This window comes from Cupressus sempervirens, chromosome 10 (assembly GCF_028749045.1).
Source record: "Cupressus sempervirens isolate cs-2001-9-10 chromosome 10, ASM2874904v1, whole genome shotgun sequence".
Lineage (NCBI taxonomy): Eukaryota > Viridiplantae > Streptophyta > Pinopsida > Cupressales > Cupressaceae > Cupressus > Cupressus sempervirens.
This window is the reverse complement of record NC_143127.1, coordinates 208594244-208617898: the sequence shown is the minus strand read 5'-3', so window position 1 is coordinate 208617898 and position 23655 is coordinate 208594244. Positions and strand designations below refer to the sequence as shown.

Here is a 23655-nt window from a genome sequence, read left to right as displayed (position 1 = left end):
TATATATCAAAATTAGTAACTTGGGTATCAAAACTCTTATGAACATCATTTAGAATCAAATCTCTTCCAAATCATCAAATCTATAGTTGTACAGCAGCAATAGGAATGAAATGATAGCCTTTCACACAATAGCAGCACTATAGCAACTAAAAATGACTTCAAATCCTTAATTATTCTTCAACAAATCAGCACAATTGTGATCTCCAAATAGAATCATTTGTAAGGGATAAGAGGATTCAGAATTGGAAACCAAGAGGATAGTTGTCTTCCAAATCTGCCACATTAAGAGATTTTGTCCTTGAATTCTAGAAACTCAAAATTGTAAGGAAAAACAAAATGACAAAATCAGATATTACTTTCCGGCTTGACTTCTGTTTCATAGGCATCCACTTTGGGCCCTTGATTTACTTTATTCGATTTTTTATTTACTTTAAACATTCAAAATATTTGAAAATACGTTGAGATAATATCAAATGGCACTTTGTGAGTTACACATCAACTAGAGTTTTTTAAATATTACATAGGCCCTACAATAATATTTAAGTTACCCTTTTGAAATGAAATAACTGAGCTAAACTTAAAACATTATTTTTTCTTTTATAAGCCCTTATTGATTGAGGGGAACAAAGAATAGGCTATGGGTTCTTAATTGATCCCTTTAGTGGGGCATAACATTTCAAGTCATCATGCCACATATATTCATTTTACTTCTTTCTACCCTCCTTTAACCCCTTACACTAATCTCATCATGTCTTTCTTGAGAGCTTCTACATACATTAGTCCACTACAATTACTTAATTAAAGTCACAACTCTTTATTCTCATGCACATTGATGTCTTGTCCTCACTTTCAATGAGCATTTCCCTGTTGTATAATTCCTAGAGCAACAAGGGTAGGACCAGCTTTATTATTCTCCATAAGCAATGCATTAATGCCTTGATGGATTACCATTTATACGAAATAAAATGGCTGGTTCTTTCTCAAGATGCTACAATAATATTGAGCTGTCTATTATAGACCCACATGTTTCTCTTGTCAAGTGTTGTAAACTTCAGCAACAATTTTGTGGTTGTCTCCAAGCATTTGAATTCTTTCTCTAATGATTTCCAATATTTCTCCAAAGTGTTCCACTCTTCCACAGTTGTGTCTATGTACTCGTCATTCATCAACAACTAAGAATGGTCCAAAACAACTGTCACTAATGTCGTTCATCAATATGTCCATTGGTGATCCAGATTGTTATGAATAACCTACTATATTAGAGAAAGCCTTAAATCCGATCTTTGCACAAAATTTGGTAGTTTTCTATTCCTATACTAGGACTCAAAACATCATTTTATTGATCTCTTTCAATCATCACTTTAATAGTCTCTAAACACTTCTCATGGGCAATCTTTTTCCTTTGAAAATCCTATCTTGCATGTTCGAATTATTTCACAAAATTTTCAGACATGCCTTAAGCTCCAACTCTTCCCTTGATTCAAGCAATTCATGCAACACTTTGCTCATCCTACCTTTCATAAGTTACTTCATTCATCCTCTCGGTTGTTCTAGACTTCTTGAATCATCATCATTGACTAGCAAGTCTTCAATACCTTTATGCTTTCATAAAGATGCCCATCAAATCTACCTAGAAAAGTCACTAGGATTGTTCTCGTGGAAGAAAATTCTCTCTTGCCAAGGGATTCATCAATCAGCTTTTATTCATCCATGGACTCTTGTACAACACCTCCTAGGCCAACCAAGTCAAAATTGTTGTTGATTAAGCAAATGTTTTTACTTTTTCCAGTTATTAAATCTATTTTCTGTTTGTCTCAAGATTCAGAGTTCCAACCACTACTCTAGATATAGATTATTGACTACCAATTGTGACTTCTACATTTACTCTCTATTGCACAAGCTGAATAAATCTTTCTATTCCTCATTGTTCTCCCTAACACCAATAGCATCTTCTTTTAGATATATACAGACAGTCTATCATCACTACCTAGACTAGCCCGCCCAATGGGTTACGTCCAAGGATGACCTTTTATGCAGAGCACTTTTTGGAGATCTGTAATGGGATTATTGTTCTTTCTAGTTACTTACCTCGGCGGTGGTCTCATGCCCTACGTATCTCCCTAGGATCCTTCAAGGTCGGTTCTCACTGTCTTCGGGCTCAAACTAACCATCATATTGACAGTGGAGAGCAGATTTGTAAATTGTGTACTTTACAAGAGGTCAAGACTAAGATTCACTTTATTTTCCGTTGCCCTGTCTATTATGAGATCAAAGGGAGATTTTACTACTTGTTTCAGGATTGTTCTTCTCTTTCAAACTTCTTTAGCTACTGTGATCAGAGATGTCTTGCACTTTATCTTTAGGAGGCTACCTTGCTTCGGGATAGTACTTTATAGTCACTTCTTCCTTACTGACATTCATCTAATCAGCTCATTACTGCCTTTTTGACACCCTTATCTCCTTTACGCGGTGTGAAGAGGTCGTCTAGTTCTACCAGATCCTATGGTCACTCCAGATCTGTCAGACCCCGGACACAGTCTTCCACGAGCTCGCAGAAGCTAACTAGAGGTTCTATACATCCACAGTCTTCTCCTTCGGTAGCTGACTTATTTTTGCCTGGAAAGGACTCCTAGTCCTTGTTGCTGCCGCTCTCTGTATCTTTCTTATTCCTCTTGTTTTTGTTGCTCTCTTTTCTCGGACACCATTTGGTGGTCCTGTTGTTGTCAAATATCATGCTGTAATCTTTCAGTCCCATAGACCTTTTTGTGGTCTTTTGTTGGACATTAATATATTTATCTTATCTTATCTTATCTACTTGTATATGGGCTCAAGGGTGTTAATTTTTCTCAGAATCTATCATTATATTGATCTTCCTCTTCCCGACAACACCTTCCATCACACTATTGCAGCACCCTTATTTCAACTTGTTGGTGTCTCTCAATCCAAAGGTATAAAAGAAGACATAATGCCTCATTAACAAGATAAATTAATTGATGTGCTCCCTATAAGCAAGGCTATTCCAAAGATGATTTGTACAAAATTCGGCTTACTCCAACTCTTACCATATATGCAACAGCATCAAATTATTGTTGACTAAGATACGAAATAGTGCAAGTTTTTGGTACAGGACACATCTATCAGATCAGCCATTACCCCCATTTCTGACTTACTATTCATTCATTGGCCAACCAAAACTCGTCATTTAAGAGAGATATCAAACCAAACTATACATAATCCAAAGCCCTCTATCTATGCCAACAATTCAAAAACTAATAGCAAAGTTTTGTCAGCAACAAAGCATTTTTTATAGCTAATGTTCTCATTACAATATTTAACAACAGAACCTACTCCAGGTGCCAGCTAATGATTTTTAATTTCCTGTCAACTTTCCACTTTGTATTCATTTTACAAGATCCGAAGAGAGTTGAACTAAAATTACTCACAAATAGACTTAGAACAAGATCAATTTTAAAGAATGTAAGAGACAAATAATAGGAAGTTGAACATTGTATACTGGCCACTTGGCTATTAAACAATAGCTCAACCTAAAATTTCCTGTGGCAAAATTAATCTGTATTCCCAAAAACCCGCAGATTCCTCAAAAATATGATGTTTAAAGTAGAGGAATTCCCTTCCCTATATTCAGCACTTAAATTCTCTTCACTGCAAAATCAGGGAAAAATAACTGACCTATTCAAAAACTGAATTTCAAGAAGACATTATATCAAAGCAAGCCATGATGCAGTGCAAAAGCTTTCCATTTTTCCCACCGAAGTTCATTTGGACTCAAATACATACAAACAAAAGACGGTGACAAAATAAACAATCAAGATAAATAAAACAAAAGACCTTAAGCTACCATTATTACAAACCTCGGCAAGAAGGAATATCCACAACATTATGTGTACCCTCTTCATAAAGTCCGATTTGTGGTCTCTCTGATGTACCACGCACTGCAAGTTTTGCCCGACATCTCCACTCCCACTAAAGAAAAAATATGTAACTAGTAAGTTTGGCAGTATTCTATTAGAATCAGGGAATTTATGAAGTCTGCAATATTTGTCACTGCAATCAGTATCTTGAGCAATTCAAATATACACTCACGCAAACACACATATATATGCCTATAGCAATTTACAAAAATCTCAGTCAACGACCATCTCTGATGAACACAGCACCAAGATCTACATGTGGCAACAAAAAAAAATGGACCAGAAAAAAATCAATACTACAGCAGAACTCTACTTTTTAAAACTTGATCAAAACATCTATAACAATTGAAGTTTGAGTAAGCAATGCCAAAAGTCGCAGTTTTATGACTGTCAATTTGTACTTAGAAATTGAATATGAATCATATAATTGCATCACAATGGTGTAATATCTTTTTCATTTTTTTACAAAAGGTGTTGTTCTCAACATGAGTGCGGAGTTCCCAGCTATCTTATCCTCTCCTTAAGCACCCCATATATGAGGACTGATGACATGGTTACCAGCATGCACTCTCTGTCATAGGTCAGGTATGGTAAATCACGTTATGATTGAGGAAACAACCATACCATTAAATATATTATATTGTCAGTGTTATTATGCAATAATCTAATACACACCTTGGGATTTGTCACTTTTCTAGGATACAGTCTGGGCATTAGATCAGTATCTCACATTTTCTACACCATCAAAAAGTCAAGAAAGAGAGGAATATGCTGGCTGAAAGATCGAAGAAATGAAAAGGAAGAGGAAAACAAGCAAGACTCAAACAATTAAAAAGAGAGGGTCGAGAAACATGCAAATTAAGCACAACTCAACAAATTTGTCTCCTCAAAGACAAAAGTAGATTGATTTAACAAGAACAGTACAAAAGTCAGGTAGCCCTCAAGTGTCATGAATCCACAAGGAACAAACCCTCATTCATTTCATCATAATGTTTGATTACGATTACTCAACAGTGTCTTGGGAAAAATCGTTTGTCTTTTCTTCCATTCCAACTATGTTGACTAAAACCAGAAAGCCACAATCCATAGCTATTGTAGTGTTCTCCTTGTAGGCTGGTACCATTTCATGGGCAGCCCGATGCTTGGTAACTACTGCAGACTCTTTAAGGGAATATAATACATATCATGCAGATGTCCAATCTATTATGGATAAGCCCAAAAAAAAAAATCACTCTAGAGCGCCACCTAGTACTAGGTTTGAGCATGTCCTAGGATTGGAAGAGGGTAAAAGACCTGAGACTACCACTCCTTATTGCCATCCTAGAAGACAGACAAGAGATAGAGAAGGCCCTAATTGAGCTTCTTAATATGTATCATATTAGACTTAGTTTGAGCCCATTTGTTTCATCAGTAGTCTTGGTCAAGGAAATAGATGGAGGCATGCGAATGTGTGTAGACAAACAAAAATACAATTAAAAATCAAATACCCAATTCCATGAAGCATTGAGTTGGTGATTGAGTTGCATGGCTCAATCTATTCTCAAAAAATACACATTAGATTGGGGTATCTCAAATTAGAGTTTGCAAAGAAGATATATGAAAAGTCTTAGGTGTCATTATCAATATTACAAGTTTTTTGTAATGCCATTTGGCTTGACTAATACACCAACCACCTTCCAATCATGTATGAAACAAGTTCTTCATAAGTAGTTGAGGAAGCTTATTCTGGTTTTCTTCAATAACATAATTATTTACAAGACTTGGGAGGAACATTTGAGACATTTGGATGAAGTTTTGGGCATTCTACAGGCACAAGCATTATTTGCTAAAGAGTACAATGTTAATTTGGAATGACCGATATGTTTTGCTTGAATATTATCAATGCTCCAGGTATAAGTAGACAAAGAGAAGATTCGAGCAATCAACTTCACAAAAAGATTGACTCAACAAAGAGAATTATTTGGCCTCTTTAGCTACTATAAAAGACTTATTAAAGGTTTCTCTTTGTTGACAACACCCTTGACCCATTTAACAAAGAAAGGATCCTTAACATGGTTTAGTTCAACAAGGTAAATTTTTGCTACTTTAAAAATAAGCACCCAATAGCTTTTGAGAGCCACAAAATTAGAGGAATTTTAAGACCTTAATTGATTCTTTGTTACAAACGTAAATGGCAGAATACTTCATTGATTAAACAGAGATCAAAATGATCTATATATACAAAAGCAGAGTCGAATAGAATAGAAACTTTCTATTCTAGACTACACCTAAATATTAGAAACATTCTAATATTTACAATAAGCTACAATATTGAGCATTAAAGATTATTCTAATACCCCCCCCCCCCTAATGCTCAATCTATTTACTACACCAATAGATCCCTTGAATTTAACAAACTTGTCAGGACCAAGGGGTTTTGTGAAAATATCTGTTGGTTGCTCTGAGGCAGGGACATAGAGTAACTGAATAGATTCATCTTCTACTAACTGTTGGATATAATGGCAATGAAGCTCTATGTGCTTGGTTCGTTCATGAAACACTGAGTTTTTGGCAAGTTTGAGTACTGCCTGATTGTCTGAAAACAAAGAAGTCGGACCTGCTTGAGGAATATGCATATCTACAAGCATCTGACGGAGCCAAACTACTTCACAAGCTGCCTTGACAGCTCCTCTATATTTTGCTTCTGTAGAGGAGAGTGCATGTGCCTATTGCTTCTTACTGGTCCAGGTAACTGCTGCAGATCCGAGACTGAACACATAGCCAGAAATAGACTTCCTATCATCAACTGAGCCAGCCCAATCGGAATCGGTAAATCCACTAAGTTGAGGAGTAGTACTCCTTGTGTAAAGAAGACCATAATCTGAAGTACCATGTACAGAGCGTAACACACGTTTTGCTGCAATCCAATGATCAGTCTTGAGGTTCGTCATGAACCGTGAGATGTAGCTGACTACAAAACTGAGATCAGGTCTAGTAGTAGTAAGGTAGATGAGACTACCTACTAGCTGCCTAAAGAGTGTTTCATCTATAGGAGGAGAATCAGATTGTGCGGACAATTTCAGACGAGTCCCCATAGGAGTGGAAGCAGGTTTGCAATCCTGCATTCGAAACCTGTCAACCAAATTTCTAGCATACTTGGACTGAGACATAAAAATACTATTGTTAGTCTGCCAAACCTAAATACCTAAACAATAATGAAGCAATCCGAGATCAATCATATCAAAATTTCTACATAGATCCTATTTGATATCTGAAATCAAATGTTCTAAACCCCTAGTAATGATCAGATCATCCACATAGACAACAAGAAAAAGAATATCATTACCAGAGTGTTTAATATACAGATTACTATCTGACGGGCTGCGCTGAAATCCCTGATTAACCAAGTACTAATCAATCTTTATGTACCACGCCCGAGGGGCCTGTTTAAGACAATAGATGGCCTTCTGGAGTCTACATACTTTTGGTTCCAAACCGGCAACCTTGAAACCTAGGGGCTGCATCATGTAGACTTCTTCTTGTATTTCACCATTGAGAAAAGCACTCTTTACATCCATCTGATGAACTTTCCAACCATACTGAGCTACAATAGCAAGAAGAATGTGAATAGTGCTCATCTTGGCTATCAGGACAAAAGTCTCCTCATAGTCAATACCTTCGCGTCGGGTGAATCCTCGAGCAACAAGTCTGGCTTTGTATTTGTCCAAGGTACCATCTGCATGGTACTTGACCTTATAGACCCATTTACAGCTAATAGGTTTCTTTGCTGGAGGAAGATCTAAAAGAACCCAAGTGTGATTCTTTTGAAGATTCTGAAGCTCAACATCCATTGCATGTTCCCATTCTAGAATTCCTTTGGCCTCTGCATATATCTGAGGCTCAGGGATATTGTGGATGTTGGCCATAAGCGCAACATTAACTATGTTGTGCTGAATGCTCTTACTTCTGGAGGTTCTACCCTCAATGAGTTCATCAGGATGAAGATCACTAATCGTTTGAGCCCACCATTTTGGCCGTAGAGTAGAGGAGCCAATATCAGATGCTGTCGAAATAGCTGGATGAGGAACAGAAGCAAGAGTTGTATTATCTGGAGGTGGCTGAGGTGGTGTATCAGTAGTATCAGATGACTCATATAAAATAGAAGGACCCAAGTCAGAGATTGTTGAAGACGGAATCTCGGAATGCAGTGGGGAGGCGAAGAGCTGAAATGGTCTGAGTTCCTCATCAAACACAACATCATGGCTGAAGATTAAACGATCAATGTTTACATCAATCAGTCTATAGGCCTTATGTGTGGAACTGTATCCTGTAAACATGAGTTTCTTGCTTTGGAATCCAGCTGAGTGGGTTTGGCATTAGGAATCCACACATATGCTAGAGAGCCAAAAACTTTCAAATGGTTGATCCTAGGTTTACGACCAAACCAGGCTTCCTCAAGAGTCTTATGGTTAACTGCAAGGGTGGGTGACTAATTAAGAAGGTAGAAAGTTGTGGATACTACTTCTGCCCAATATTTTCTGGGAACATTTCTATGTTCTAGCATAGCCCTAGCCATTTCTGTGATGGTACGATTTCGACACTCTACAACACCGTTTTGCTGAGGGGTGTGAGGTGTGGTGAACTAACATCTAATGCCATGAGTAGTACAGAAGGCAGAGAAAGCAGAAGAACAAAATTCCCCCCCATTATCGATCCTAAGAGTACGGATGGGGAAACCAGACTCTTTTTATACTAGGGCTTTAAACTACTGAAATACAAGAAAAACATCTGATTTTGCTTAAGAAAATACACCCACATGTTGCGATTGAAATCATCCACAAAGAGTAATAAGTACCTATTCCCAATAACAGAAGGAGTATTTATAGGACCACATACATCAGCAGGAGTACTTTAGATGCTCGCCATGATTCACCATCCTTAAATGGTGTCCTATGTTGCTTCCCTGCTTGGCAAGCTCCGCAATCGTGATGGTTCTGGGTCTGGATATCAGGTAGGCCATGGACTAAATTATTCCAAGCAAGTTGTGCTAGATATTGAATGTTCAGGTGACCGTATCGTTGACACCAAAGGCTGCTGAGAGTGGATGATTTGGCGATGAAGGCATGCTCAAGGGAATCGCCTGAATCTACAAGCCTATGAATGCCATGATCCTCAAGACCGACAACAAGTGTAGTGCGAGAAGCACGATCAATAATCGAACACTTATTTCCACTGAAAACGACATCCAACTGAGGGGAGTGCTTTATAATATGACTAACAGACAAAAGATTATGTTTCATGCCAGGAACATAACATACATTGAGGAACATGAGTCTTTTTCCTCTGGATTGAATCTGAATATTGCCCTTGCCAACAATATTGTATTCTTTGCCAACTCCAGAAATTACTGAGTTAGAATAGGGAGTGAATTCAACAAACCAATCACGCCTGTGAGTGACATGTCGGGAGGCATCGGAATCTATGTACCAAGCACAAGATTTCACATGATTTGTAGGTATGCTGGCCATAAAGGCATGGTAGATAGATTCTTTCTGCTCTGAGTGTTGGGCAGCATTGGCTTGTCTGCTAATTGACTCTGACTTCTGATGCTACTAATACAAATGGTCATAATATGCGAATATGTCAAATGGCACAAACTTCGAGGTGAGAAAATGAAAGACCCAAAAAAACGGAGAAGTACATGGACAAGAGCTCGAAAAACCCAAAAATAATATGCTATAAAAATTCGGATCCGTTGGCTCAAAAATCGAGGCACCCACAAAAATATGATGAAGACCCATTTAAGATCTCGAAAAACCCACAAAGAATATGCGATTAGAAAAAAATTCGACCCCAAAAATTAGGGTTTCAGGCAAAACCCTAGCTGACGGCTTAGTAGGTCAAAATTGAAAAAAATTGGCAATTTCTTGAAAAGAAAAGGTTGATTTTTTGTTGCAAAGTTCAACTAGGGGCAGATACCACCCAGAAAAAGTAGAGATTTGACTCCTCAAATGGTCGAGATTGTTATTTGAAGGAGAAAACGCATAGCAAAAAAATGTAGAGAAAAAAACGCCCAGCAAAAACCGCAATTTTGTAGACGATTTGCAGAAGCGACTTTCAGATGCGATTTGAACCACTATTAGTAAACAAATCGACCACGAGGAGGCCATGAATCTCAAAGAAAAAATCCTCGATGTTGCAAGGGAGGAATACCCACGATTTTTCCAAGGAAAGACCAGAGATGTGTCATGGATTTCAAAGTCGAACCAGACGCAACAGAAGGAATCGCGATTTTCAGAGAGAAATTTTGAAAAAACAAAACAGATAATTTCAATAAAGAAATTATAATTTTTTTCAAAAAATTACTCTAGCTTTGATACCATGTTACAAACATAAATGGCAGAATACTTCATTGATTAAACAGAGATCAAAATGATCTATATATACAAAAGGAGAATCGAATAGAATAGAAACAATCTATTCTAGACTACACCTAAATATTAGAAACATTCTAATATTTACAATAAGCTACAATAGTGAGCATTAAAGATTATTCTAATATTCTTTTGGTTGGTGTGTGTGTGTCTGTATATATATATATAAAGATACATTAAGAATAATTAACAGTTTAGAAATATATATATAAACTCATAACTACTAATCATCGTTAATATATTTTAATTATAATATAATTTGATTTATTATAATTTTATATATAAAGGTTAAAAAATTTCACTATTATTTATTGTTGATAGTTAATATATATAGTTGCTACTTGGAATTATAATCACATTGCAAAGCAAAACATGCAAGTTACAAGCTCCAAAGAAGTGAACAGATGGTAAGTAGCTACACCACAAGGGAGGAAAGTCAAGAAGACATGATGAAAGAAGATCTCAAAAGGATGAGCGAAGACGGAGCAAGGTGTGCAAAGCAGGGCTAGGGCAAGGTCACGCTGGCCATTCTGATTTGGGTTGTCTCTCTGGTTCTCTGCTTAAGGCTTTGAAGAAGCAAACCGACAAGAATTCCAAGCTATGCAACAATACCACAAATCTTTTTCGTTCTTTTACTTCATTTTGCAAAGATCAGATTTTGAGGGCAAAATCTTTTGCTGATTTAAGAACTAATGTTCAACAAGTACATCAGCTTGTAAGGACCAAAGAAATTATTTCCCTTGCTCCTAATCCCCCACCTCTACCAGAGATTTCTCATTCTTCCCAACCCCTTTTTGTGGGTAGCACTAGTAAATCAAGCTTCTGAGCCCTTGGGTTCTTACATTTCAAACAAGTGTGTTTCAAAGGTTTTGGCAGAAATTAGAACTCGGGGCTAGTTTTTCGAGCTGTGGGGAAGACATTGTCTATGGTTGAGTTCTTAGCCTAGAGTAAAAATAGAGCCTAACGACTCCTTTAAAGAATTTGTTGGACCACAATTTCTTGTAACTTTTCTAAACTCTGAAGGTTGCAGGTTTTTCCTACACAATAGGCCTTGATTTTATGGTGGAACTAGTTTTTTTGTGACCCCTTGGTCTTCCTTTTTGATCCTACAAATGGTCAAATCACTTTACTTACCTTTGGTTATGCGCAATGTCTAGCTAATTGAGTCCCTAATCAACCATATTGAAATTCTCATCAAGGTTGAGGATGATTCCTCCTTGGCTATAAAAAGGCTCACCGTAGTATGCGCCCTAATTGATATCTCTAGGCCTCTACCACACGAGTCATATGAATTCTTCTATGGGCTTATGGCTGCAATATCTAAATTACAAAGGGCTTCTTGAGGATTGCTTCAAATGCAATAAGCTAGGGCACAAAATCGTTGGCTGCCATGTAAAAGTTATAAATGATCTTCGTGCTCTAAGTTTCAAGAGCTGGGTTCACAAGGAAGGAGGCCTATAAGCTGATGTCATTTGAAGAAATTGCAGTGTTTTCATGAAAAATCTCTCACTAGACCAAATAGACTATGCGTTTTTGGGGGAAGGTTTTGAGAACTCAGCCCTTCCTTCTACTTATGCAATGGTTGTTTTAGATCAGATGGATAATATTGCTTCAAAACACTACGATATTTCTTTGTCCTCTGGCATGAGGAGAGATGTTTGGCATTGGTTGTAGAGCTTGATTATCTTTTGGAGCAGGTTGATGTTTTGACCTATACAAACTTTCGCACCATTTCCTCGACTACAAGATAACTAAGACAAACATCCCAAAGAGTGATAAGTCGCAAATGGTGTTGCAAGCAAAGTGGGTTTAACCATGGAGGAAGCTCAATGGTTAAGCACGCTTGAGTTGGAGTGGTATTGGGATGGCTGACCTAGGAAGTCTTCACGCTTCACCTCTATGAACATCACCTAGATGCAATGAGTGCTAAGTGTTCCATCATTCTCATGAGAGATGTGTTTGTCGAACCACTACTCATGAAACATGGGTCATTGAGTTTGACTCAAAACTACATAGTTAAATCTTGATAGCAATATCACAATTTCAAAGAGTGACGGACATGAGCTGAGGAATATGAAGTTGAAAAGCTAAGGATGGAAACTTTGGACCTGATTGATGGTGTCATAGAATGGGCTATGCAAGAGTTTCTTACCAGGAGCAAGCAACAACAAAAGGAAGCTTGACCTCCCATGTTTCTTGCATATTAGCTTGAGTTGATTTTGTGGACGGTTAAATTGGTTTGTCGTAGTTGTCTCATTTTGTTCGCTCTCTCTATCATATTTCTCCCTAGTCTCGAGTCTGAAGTTTTCTTCTCCTTTTGGTCTCAATGCTACATGGGAGTGAACCCTCATTCCACAATGTATTGATCAGAAGAAGAAGAAAAGATAATTAAAATATGCTATATTCATTTATCAAAATCTTTAATTTAAATGTGTGATATTATTTATCTATTTTAAAAATATTGTTATTTATATCAATTCTAGTATTAAAATCATGCTACATATATTACATATCAATAAAATTATAAACATTAATCAAAAACTAAAAGAAAAAAGTTTTATAGATTATAATTCTCATCGGAAACCTAAGTTACCAAATTCACTCCTGCAAGGTGGAATTCGGAAGTCGGTTCACTGGAAAGTCGGATTTAGTTCGAATTCGCTAAACATTTTGTCATACTTAGGTAAATTTGCTCAGATTCTCTCAAAAGAACCCTGCAAGAATTTTGGACAAATATTGAAGACTTTTGATTTGGACAAAGGAACCCAAAACAAATTCAGGGCAAATTTGACTGAAAACTTCATTTTTATTGACTTTTTCACTAAGATTTTTTGCCAACTTAGGTCTATTTTACCCTCCAACCCTAAAAGTGACCACTAAGAAGACCAAAAGGGTTGTTTTATATGTATATATCATTTATGCAATTGTGAATGAAAAGAAAAACTTCTTGCCTTCATTTGTGTATGAACTTGTTTGCTTCTCTATGTGTGTGTATGCATTACAAAAAAAAATTGTAACGAATCCAAACCCAACCCAAAAAAATTGGACGAGTTCGAACCTAAACCTTGAACCCGTATCTATATCGAAGTCTAAACTGGCAACTTAGTCGGAAGCAAATTAAATTTGTAGGATATGCAATTCCAGCTACCTTGGTACGTGTTCCTAGCTTCCTTGATGTCAATTCCTTAGAAATTTCTAACAAACCAATCACAAACCCTACAATGTGTTGGCATAATTGACAAAATTTTAAAGGACCAACCAGTTGAGATACATGTGTAACCAGCTATGACTAAGTTGTCATTGATGTCAAGGTAAAGATAGATCATCAACCAGTATGAAGCCAGGACTGGTGAAGCATTATGAGTACATATGTGCAACTCTAGTTCAAGGGTGTGACCGAAGGAATGAGAAGGACAAGCCAAGCAGAGGCAGTGAAAAAGGGCAACCACACTTAGACAAAGTCATGCTAAGTTCGCATGAATATGAAGAATGATGTCAAGAATGCGAGAAAGGTGGTGTGACCACTAGTCATTAAGAAAGGTTAAGCAGTGATAGTAGGAGGAAGCAAATGGTAAGATACCCATGACTAACACATCACAAAGAAGTAATAAGGCACCTGAAATTACACTTAATGGTGATGGTGTTGTCACATCGAGGACGAGCGAAAGAATTCAAATTTAAATTATTTCCAGCAATGCAAGCCATCAAAGTTAGAGAACATCCATGCCTTCTATTTGTACCTGGTACATCAAACAAGAACGACACAAGACAATAACAAGAGTACAAGCTAAGCATAGGCTTGAGAATTCAAAAGTTGAATCCACGGATTAGGGTTTCAAGCAAAGCGCGTAAAGATCATATAAGAGAACATTGTTTCAAGGATAAATATTAGATTGCATATTGAATAGCAAAAGTGTCATGGAGATGAGCTAACTATAATCTCAAGGAGAGAAGGGTGACATTGAGAAGTCAAGAACAGAGTGTGAAAGATAGTGTTGAGGAGAAGCCAGTGTGCCCAATCAACACAAGTGATGAAGCATGTAGTAGCTAGTAGAGACAAGAATGTAAGCAATCGTGTCTCAGTTGGAGAGTTGAGGGAGAGTAGAGAAAAGTTGCAGACAAGTTCGAGGAGCATCAAAGTGATCTATATCAAAGCTAAATAAAGTAGCTATTCTGCTTAGATCATTTTTTCTATTGTTTTCTAAACATTATGACAAAAAATCCCGTTGAGGGTGGACTTTAACAAGTTCAAGCACTTAGTAGTGTCCTTGCAAACTTGTAACAGAGATAAGTTCTTGATCAGATGCACTTCAGGAGAGTGCGAACTTTGTGAGGGTCGTCTCAACACTGTGGTTTTCACCCTAGCTGGGTTTCCATGAGCCAAATACTTGTGTTATGTGATGCTATGTGTTACTCCTAAATCCCTTTAAGTGTTGTCATTAGCACAAAACTATGGTGAAGAGTAAGGTTGGTTAATGTAAGCCAAAAGAAGTCAGTGAACCCTGACACTGAAAAAATATGGACATTGAATGGAGTTTAAGTCATCAAACAAAATGAGCACTAAGCGCAGTAGTAACCGAGTAGTATATGGATACCCAGCGCAATATATTACTGAGCAGATGAATCATTTTTTTCCGAGTGACACAAGATACACATCAATGTTTATAATTGCACAAAATTTTATGTGTTTGAATCCTACCGAACTAGGAAACATTTACCAAGATCGAGGCAAAGTTTAGGTAAGACTTATTGGGATTGGTGTGTGATTTTATGGATCCCAAGGTACAAGTATAAGCCAATGAAATAAAGGCATAATATCTTGATGATAAGGATGAATAAGAATTGTTGACTTATTTGATCGAGCATTCTATAAGTTTCCAAACCCTGATTACGTTACGTATGGTGGAAGCCTCAAGATTCCTATATAAAGAGGGATCCAGAACAAACTAAAAGAGTCGGAGGTGATGGAGCCTCAAAACTTTTGACGCCTCCATTGATGAAATAATGCATGGCAAGGATATTATGCAAATATTGTTAATAATGTCAAAAGGATTTCATGTTTCGTCATCATCAATATTAAAGGTGGACATATTTAGAGATGTTGCAGGTTTAATGATTCAATTTATTGATGAAACACAAAATATTTGACGAGGTTTAGGAATTGATTATACAAACTTCTTAGACAAAAGATGGAGGATATATTCAGATATGGCCTGAAGTTCAGATACAGAGACACATTGGTGAAGAAAAGAGGATAACTAACCTATGATCTGAAGTCGTAGATAAAGAGATCACTTTGAAGTTAGCTTACCAGTTCCTCAGAAGAAAGGGGAGAATGAATTGATATTTTATTTCAAATGAATGCTTAGACAGCAACTCAAACAATATATCTGATGAATTCATGACAACACTGGGAATGTCATTCAGGATTTCCGTATTGAAGAGTGCCATAATGGATGAAAGATCAAATAGGGTAAATAATCTGGAAAAGAAGTTTAATACTGGAGCAGTGGATTCATAAGAAGGAATAGAAGTACTATACATGTCGATAGTGTGCCATCATTGAAGCAAATCAATAAAAGGATGTGCTTAATTCTTTGCAGGAGCCATTGTTGTGGAGCAATATAATCTTCTTCCAGATAAAGCAATTTTATATGTCCTTCATCTACAGACTTGTATGCGCATGGGTGTCTATACAACAATAAGGGAAGAGATAATCATAATAAGCAACAAAAGCATCATCTCGTAAACCATGAGAAATATAGTGTAGGGGAGTGAAAAACGATGTGTGTTAGGAGGAATATTATGATTCAGATCATAGTTGGAAAACTCGCCAAATCCAAAAACTCGCCGAGCCCCCCAAAAGTTTAATCGGGAAAAACTCGGCCATTTTAAAAAAGAACTCGGGAAAACTCGGGAACCTAAAAAAACCGCTAAAATTTAATTCAAAATACATTTTTTTGCAAATTTCAATGAGAAGATGCATCTAATGAGTTCAAAATCACATTCTCATGCTGAATGCTGATGGTGGGAAGCATAATAGTAAATAATTTGTGTCAAACTAGAAGTAAAAACATCATTACAATCACATTTTCCTCTTCCTAGCTCTACTAGCATATTGTAACTCTCTATCTTACATAATATATATAGGCTTTTTGCCTTTTTTTTTAACCAAAAAAAAAAAAAAAAAATTTGAAAAAAAAAAAAAAAAAAAATTCTGAAAAACTTGCCGATTTTTTGCAAAAACTCAGCGATTAGTCGGCGATTTTTCACAAAAACTCGGCGATTTTTTCTGGCGATTAAATCTGAGAAAAACTCGCCAGTCCCAAAAACTCGGCGATTAGTAAAAACTCGCCGATTATTCGGCGATTATGCCAACTATGATTCAAATTACTTTTTGCCACACAACTGTTTGTGTGTCAAGCCAAAGGAAAATACGCATGCATAGATTTTTATGCCCACATCTCACAAGGGTACATAGATAAGTATTTTTCTTTTCTTTTCATTCACATCTAATGAGTTTTTGTTTTGGTTCAGGTATATAGAGTGTACAATGGAGATATTATTTCCGGAAAACACCTATGAGCTGTCAAGTTGCAATTGGAGGTTTCCCATGTTGTCGGGCCTAGATATATTATTTCCAATAAGCATCAATAAGCAAAAATTTATTTTATGTAAGGGAATTCATGATGCAGCTAAATGTGAAAGTTATCAGGATGAATTCAAAAGGTTTTTGAGAACATGGCGCTAACATTCTGAGCCTTACTAATGTATCATGTTGCATTCCGGTGTGCCATTGTGCTTGGAGAATATGAAGCGTGCAAAGGATGAGTCACCATCAAAGTAGAGAAAACACACGCTGCAGGAGGATGATCTGCTCGTATGTGGGAAAGTTCCAGATCTTCTATTGCACCCTTCGAACATTGTCAAGACTCAAAACCATAAAATCCTCTTAAATCGTCTTTTGATAGAACAAATGTATTCTTAGAATCCATTGGAGTTATGAGAAGGTGGAAGCAGTTGTGTTTTGGGCAAACCTAATAGCTTAATTAAACTTTCTTTTATATCATGTGAGTAGTTATAATTTGTTAAGTTCTAATTAGGTGCTACGAAAGGATGTGTTGTTTTATCAAGCACCCTTTCATCATTTATAAATAGATGTAAGAAGTAACATTTTACAATACACACAATTCCTATACAATTTCCTAAAAATTCTACATATTCAAGTTATACACACATTTGATATATTACATTCTTTCATTGGTAAAGAAATGGACTTTTTGAACTAAGCCTTTGGATGTTGGATTATTCAATAAAAGTTTTATGCGATTCCGGAGTCAAATTGCATTGGATGGATCATCCGTAAGGAGTGTCTCTAGTGCACTTTTATTTCCAACATATTCTATAAGCATAATTATTTATTTTAAATTCTAGAGTTGAAATAGTATTAAGTTGTGTCCTTTATAATTAATTTTTAATTTTATAAATAATTTCTATGATAGATAAGTGGACATGATCATTGATAGCATTTTTAGATTTGACTAATGTAGATATTGTGAAATATATTTATTGTTTCCGTATCTGCGACTAGTTTAAAATTGCATCCTTATATTTGATCTGTCGCATCTTGATTACTAAATTGTTTATATTTTAAGCGCATTAAACTTATAAAGTTGTACGTTTCAACTTATAATATTGACTCTATTTGCCCATTTAATTAGGCACTGGTCTTTATGTTATTCATGATCTGCAATCCATATGCTGGCAATTATTTCATACCTTTCCCTTGAAGAATTAATATATTCATTCGTTGCGATAATCCATAATAATTATTTAAAACATTCATATATTCATTTATTATTATCAATTCATAATTTGCAAGTTCAAAGCTTGCTATAATTCTTGCCATTTTGGAAGCTTTCAGTATATTTGTGTTCTAACCAATATGCTATAAGGATCTTGGATTTAAGTGATTTATTCAGGATCAAGTACACCCACCTTGGCCTTGCAAAGCCAGAAGCACAGAGAACTCGAATTTCACTGTTCAGTTCCGTCAAGTTGGCCATAACCGGTTGGATATCCCAACATCAGGTTGGCAAGACTGATTCCAATCTGCAGTTTTGGGAAATAACAGGAGCAATGACAGTTTGAAGATCTGGCTAAGCTATTACAGAACAGAGCTACCAAACAATGAACAAGGGCAGATTGGGTGAAATCCATCACAGGAAGGTGATTTAATAGGACAAAGCAGATTGGATCAGAGCAGGCAAAGTAAGTTGCATATTGTCATATCACTTTATTGCTGCTTTCTTACCATTATAGCAAAACATCTCCTAACACAGTGGACTTAACAGTCTTATTGTAAAATCTCCTAACCAAGTACACAGTTGAAGAGTGTTGTAAAATCCTTCCACAAGGTACACTTTAAAAGGCCTTCTATATTACTTCTAACAGGGTAAGTCACCAGAAGTGACATTATTGTTTGCTATAACCGAGCAATCTTTATACTGCAGTAATGAAGATGTGGGTGCCATCCCCACCGCAGTTTTCCCTCTAACCAAGGGTTTTATACATGACCACATGATTGTGTCAAATGTGTTGATAAATGCTGGTGATGTGAACTGTTATTGTCATTCAATTTGGTTACTTTCATTTCAAGTATTCAGTTATTAAGTATATGCATGCAAAGAAAGCAATAATGTTCGAAGGCTGAAATTGCTTTGAGGGTTAAAATTTTTAAAGGTACTTCACGCTCCCCCCCCCCAGCACCTTACCTTTCCTTAATATTCCAACACTATGTTTGTATTTATTGTTTCTGCTTAAACCTAACTGGTTAAGTTATAGCTACCAATAACCAACAAACCGATGTGAAGAAAGACAGGTGTTAAAAGTTGAAGTTATCTAGGATATACTGAATTCACCCCCACTCTCAGTATATTCACCTATGTGCGGACCAACAAAATGATCATTGATACCTATGTCACAAGAAGAAACAGCTAAAACAATGGCAAGGATGAACGATTTTGCATGTTTTCACTCAAAAGGACACTCGAGTTAAATCTACACATCTCTGGCAGCACTCTTAAATTACCCCAATTTTGGGTGCATATGAGAACAGTTTCCAACCCTTATCTAGGACATTTAACACTCATAATCGCATTGCTTATACTGTAAGTGTGCCAAGAAAGCGAGGATGTGTATCCAGCAACCTAGCTTTATTTTAACTAATTAAATTAAAGTGACATAAATAATATATTAAATGTTATAGTAACTTTATTAAATATTTTTTAAGTAAATTGAGCAGAAAATAAATTAGATGTTACAAAGTCACTTTTCATTAAATAATGTTTCTTCTAGAAGCTTCAAGGAGGTTAAATCAGATTTATCTAAACTACCCATTTGAACCTTTAAAAAGAGATCAGAGCAATTCATTTGGACATCTTGGTTTTGATATTTTCTATCACAAAATTCTGGAGAGTTAATTCTGCAGGTTCAACATGCTCTAAGACAAAAAAATCTTGGGTAATTGGTTGATGCAACAAAAACCCAGCTCTATCCCTAGTAGATTCATCTCAAGATTCAGAGTTGCACCTCTAGGATCAAATTGAGATGATTTTTCCAGCAATTTATGAGATCTTTTAAAACACAAATTTCAGGATTTACTAGATGTCATTATCTGTTTAAAGAATAGATTTGATTGCTTCTAAGAAAAGACAAATGATAGGATTAATGCAAACCCAAAGAAGCTTTTGTCTAAACGTAAGAATGTGAGAGGAGATCCACACCAGCATTTTTTAGTAATGGGTGAATTATCTTGCCCTAGATGAGTTAGAGTGGCACTTATTTTTCTGTTATGAGTTGTCTGTTTAGTTGATCACAATGAAGATTAAATCATGGCCTTTATGTGTTGATCTTGAATGAGCTCCCGCAGTTGGTAGTAGCAGAAATATAGCTGATTCAAGAATAACCATTTTTCAGGGTTCCTAGGCATCACCAAACAATCATTGGGTTAACAGTAGATCTTGTTTGAAGGTAGTGCAGATTGGAATCATATCTGAGCAAATTCTAGACTGGGTTATGACTCTGTGAAGGATATTTCTTAAGTAAATTGGCAGCCACATTATTAATGCAAATCTGTAGCAGACTTGATCAACATTATAATACAAGATTCAGCCAACATTGTAGTGCAAGATTTCAAAAATAACTGACACATCAGATCTGAGTCATTCCTCAATTTAGTTTCTTATATGTGATAAAACCCATATTTAGAAAATCATTTGGCATTTTTTATGTCAAATGTTTGTATGGTTTTTCATTTCCTACACAATTCAAAGTTTTGAATCACTTCTTGCTATAAAACATCCATAAATCTGAACATAGCATACCTGCAACAAGAAAAACTCTTGACCTTAGAAGGTATGCAATTCTTAATTATAGTAGCAGCAACATTGTTAACGCAATTCTGCACCAGACTTGATCAACATTATAATGCAATATTTTGGTCAACATTGTAATGCAAAATTTCAAGAAACAAATGTCAGGTCAGATCTGAGTTATTCCTCAATTTATTTTCTGATATTTGATACAACCCACATTCAGAAATTATTTGGCATTTTTTATATCAAATGTTTGTATAGTTGTGATATTGCTATCAGGATTTAACCGTGTAGTTTTTTTTTGAGTCAAACTCATGGACTCATGTTTCATGAGTAGTGATTCACACACAAATCTATCTCTCACGAGAATAAATGGAACACTTAGCACCCATTTAGGTGATGCTCACAGAGATGAAGCACTGAGACTTGCCGGGAGGTCACCCATCCCACTACTACTCCAGCTCAAGCGCGCTTAACTATGGAGTTTCCTCCATGGTTAAACCCACTATGCTTGCAACCCCATTTGCCTCCACCAAGTATTGTGCCTTATTAACCATTCATTAGAAAGCCCCTTAAGCTTACCAAGTGAATAAGTAGGAGATATTTCCACAGCAAGTCAAATTGTGATATTGCTATCAGGACTTAATTGTATAGTTTTTCATGCTTCAGTTCCTGAAAAAAATGCATCACTTTTTCCAATAAGACATTCATAAATTTGAACATATCGTACTTGAAACAAGAAAACCTCTTGACCTTAGGAAGTATGCAAATTGTTAGACAAAACATGTATGAAGAGGAAAGCATGATTTTGGTGAAATTATAGAGGAGTTCTACACCTTCCAACATTTTAAAATATTTAAAAGTTTGAGGAGTAGCAAGAACGGTTTTTCCACAATGGCATGAGAAAATTTGATGTGCTGATGACAAGTGCAAGGATTGGGTTACACGGCATGGATCCAAGGGTAGCCGAAGAGGATAGTATATGGAAGATCAAGTTCAATGATATGAAGTAAGGTTTGTTACATGGAAGGCACAACTTCAATTGGGAGATATCATTGTTGACTCACATTCTTATTATCATAAGCTTTGTTAAAAATAGCTGTGGACACAACGTCCCTTCCAAGTAACCAAGATGTACCCATCTCAAAGTGCCTATAAATGTATAATATTTTGACCAAGATGATTAGAGAATGATCCCACAAATAAGAGGACTTCCCTAATAGCTAACTTATGGTGTTTGTTGCATTGGAGTATTTAGTTGCTACAAGTAAATTAATCTTACTTTTATAGACTGGGCCAATTAGAGAATCATCCCATAGATAAAAGGTGTTTCATGATAACTTCCTATTACATAGGAGAACTTAGCTGGCTAATTAGAGAATAATCCCATAAATAAGACACATTTCATGATAATTAATTTATTGTGCCTGCTGCATGGGAGAGCTTAGTTGTTATGAACATATTATCTTACTAGATAGACTAGGCTGATCAGAGAATGATCCCACAAATAAGAGGTGTTTCATGATAACTAATTTTTGGTGTATGTTGCATTAATAGCTTAATTGTTATAAATAAGTTGCCATACTTTACAGACCAAGCCAAATAGAGAATGACACAACAAATAAGAGATGATTCTTGACAACTGATTTATGGTGCCTATTGCATGGGAGAACTTTGTTGTTACAAATAGCGTATCTTACTTTGTATGCACCAAAGATCAAGGAAAAACCAAACATACAAAGGTGGAAACCAAATGGTGAATCAAAAGTAGAAGTGCCCAATTCTACTACCTGCTTTATCATCAAAGACATGTTCTATAAAAGAGTTGTCATAATTCTGTGATCTTAAGAGATTTAGATAAGGTAAAAGAACATAGTATGTAAAACTTGCAAAAACTTTACCAGTTTTTCACTAGTGAAAGTAAAGTTTTGTACACCATGATCATCAAAAAAATTCTTTACTTCCTCAAGTATGAGAGGTTTGTCAAGTCTCCATTCACGAGTACAGCCTGAACACCTGAAAAATAAGTCAAAACCAAATTTGAGCATTATGTATCTTAAGGGTATAATCAACAAAAGAGAGCAGAATAAGCATAGGTACATAAAAAATTTCTTTATTGACCAAAGAAATATGCACATATAAAGACTATACAAGAAAATAAGATCAACAAGAAAAATACAAAAAGAATCAGACACAGAGTGGAAATTCTCAGAACAGTGTGCCTCTAGCATAAGAAATGTATGGTATTAACACTAAAAAACTAGGGCCAAAAGGAAACTGATAACCACTGCATCGCAGAAGGAGGATGAGTCAGATTCTGATGACACGAACCCCCCAAGCAAAGGTTGAAACAGAAGACGACAAATTACAGAGCGAAAAAGGAGGAGGATATGCAAATGGAGGTGGATATTTCGGATTCCTCTGTGTAGGGTTCGAGAGGGGAGGAAAAGGAGAGTAAGGAGGTGACTCACGTCTCTACGTCCCTCACGATTGATATTGTGGATCTCACGCAAGATCAATTCCCGGAGACGGTGGATAAGACCTGTAATGACCCTCTCTATAAAGGCCACAGAAACCCTCAAACTGAACTTAGGAATTTTGTCAAACACTTGGCGTGTAACAGTAACAATATTCAGAATATGGTAATTTCAAATTTGATACTTTCAGAATATAATCACAGAATTACAATATATGAACTATATTTCAATTACAATGCAATAAATTCTGAAATTATTTTATTACCAATTCTGGACTGATTATTACAATGACTGTATGACAGCAAATTTACCCAAAAATTGACATATATTTCAGAATGCAAGAACCTGGTTTGAAGAATTATGGAAGAACACCATGTTTTGCTGCAAATCGTTGATGAAGACCTCCAACCGCACCCCCAAACTATCCTTAATTTGCTGCTGCTGCCCAAACTAGCAG

General features: G+C 36.2%; 1 protein-coding gene across 2 annotated transcripts in view; it reads right to left on the bottom strand.

The window, feature by feature from the left end:
- LOC149533365 (S-adenosyl-L-methionine-dependent methyltransferases superfamily protein) overlaps positions 1–23655 on the bottom strand; it is a 225458-nt gene that overhangs the window by 162911 nt on the left and 38892 nt on the right. For both annotated transcript variants that reach the window (XM_089804290.1, XM_089804289.1), the window contains exons 2-3: positions 22623–22737; positions 3873–3984 (exon numbers count right to left, since the gene is read on the bottom strand). In XM_089804290.1, the coding sequence (XP_089660416.1) occupies positions 3873–3984; positions 22623–22737 (227 nt within the window). The remainder of the gene's footprint in view (positions 1–3872; positions 3985–22622; positions 22738–23655) is intronic.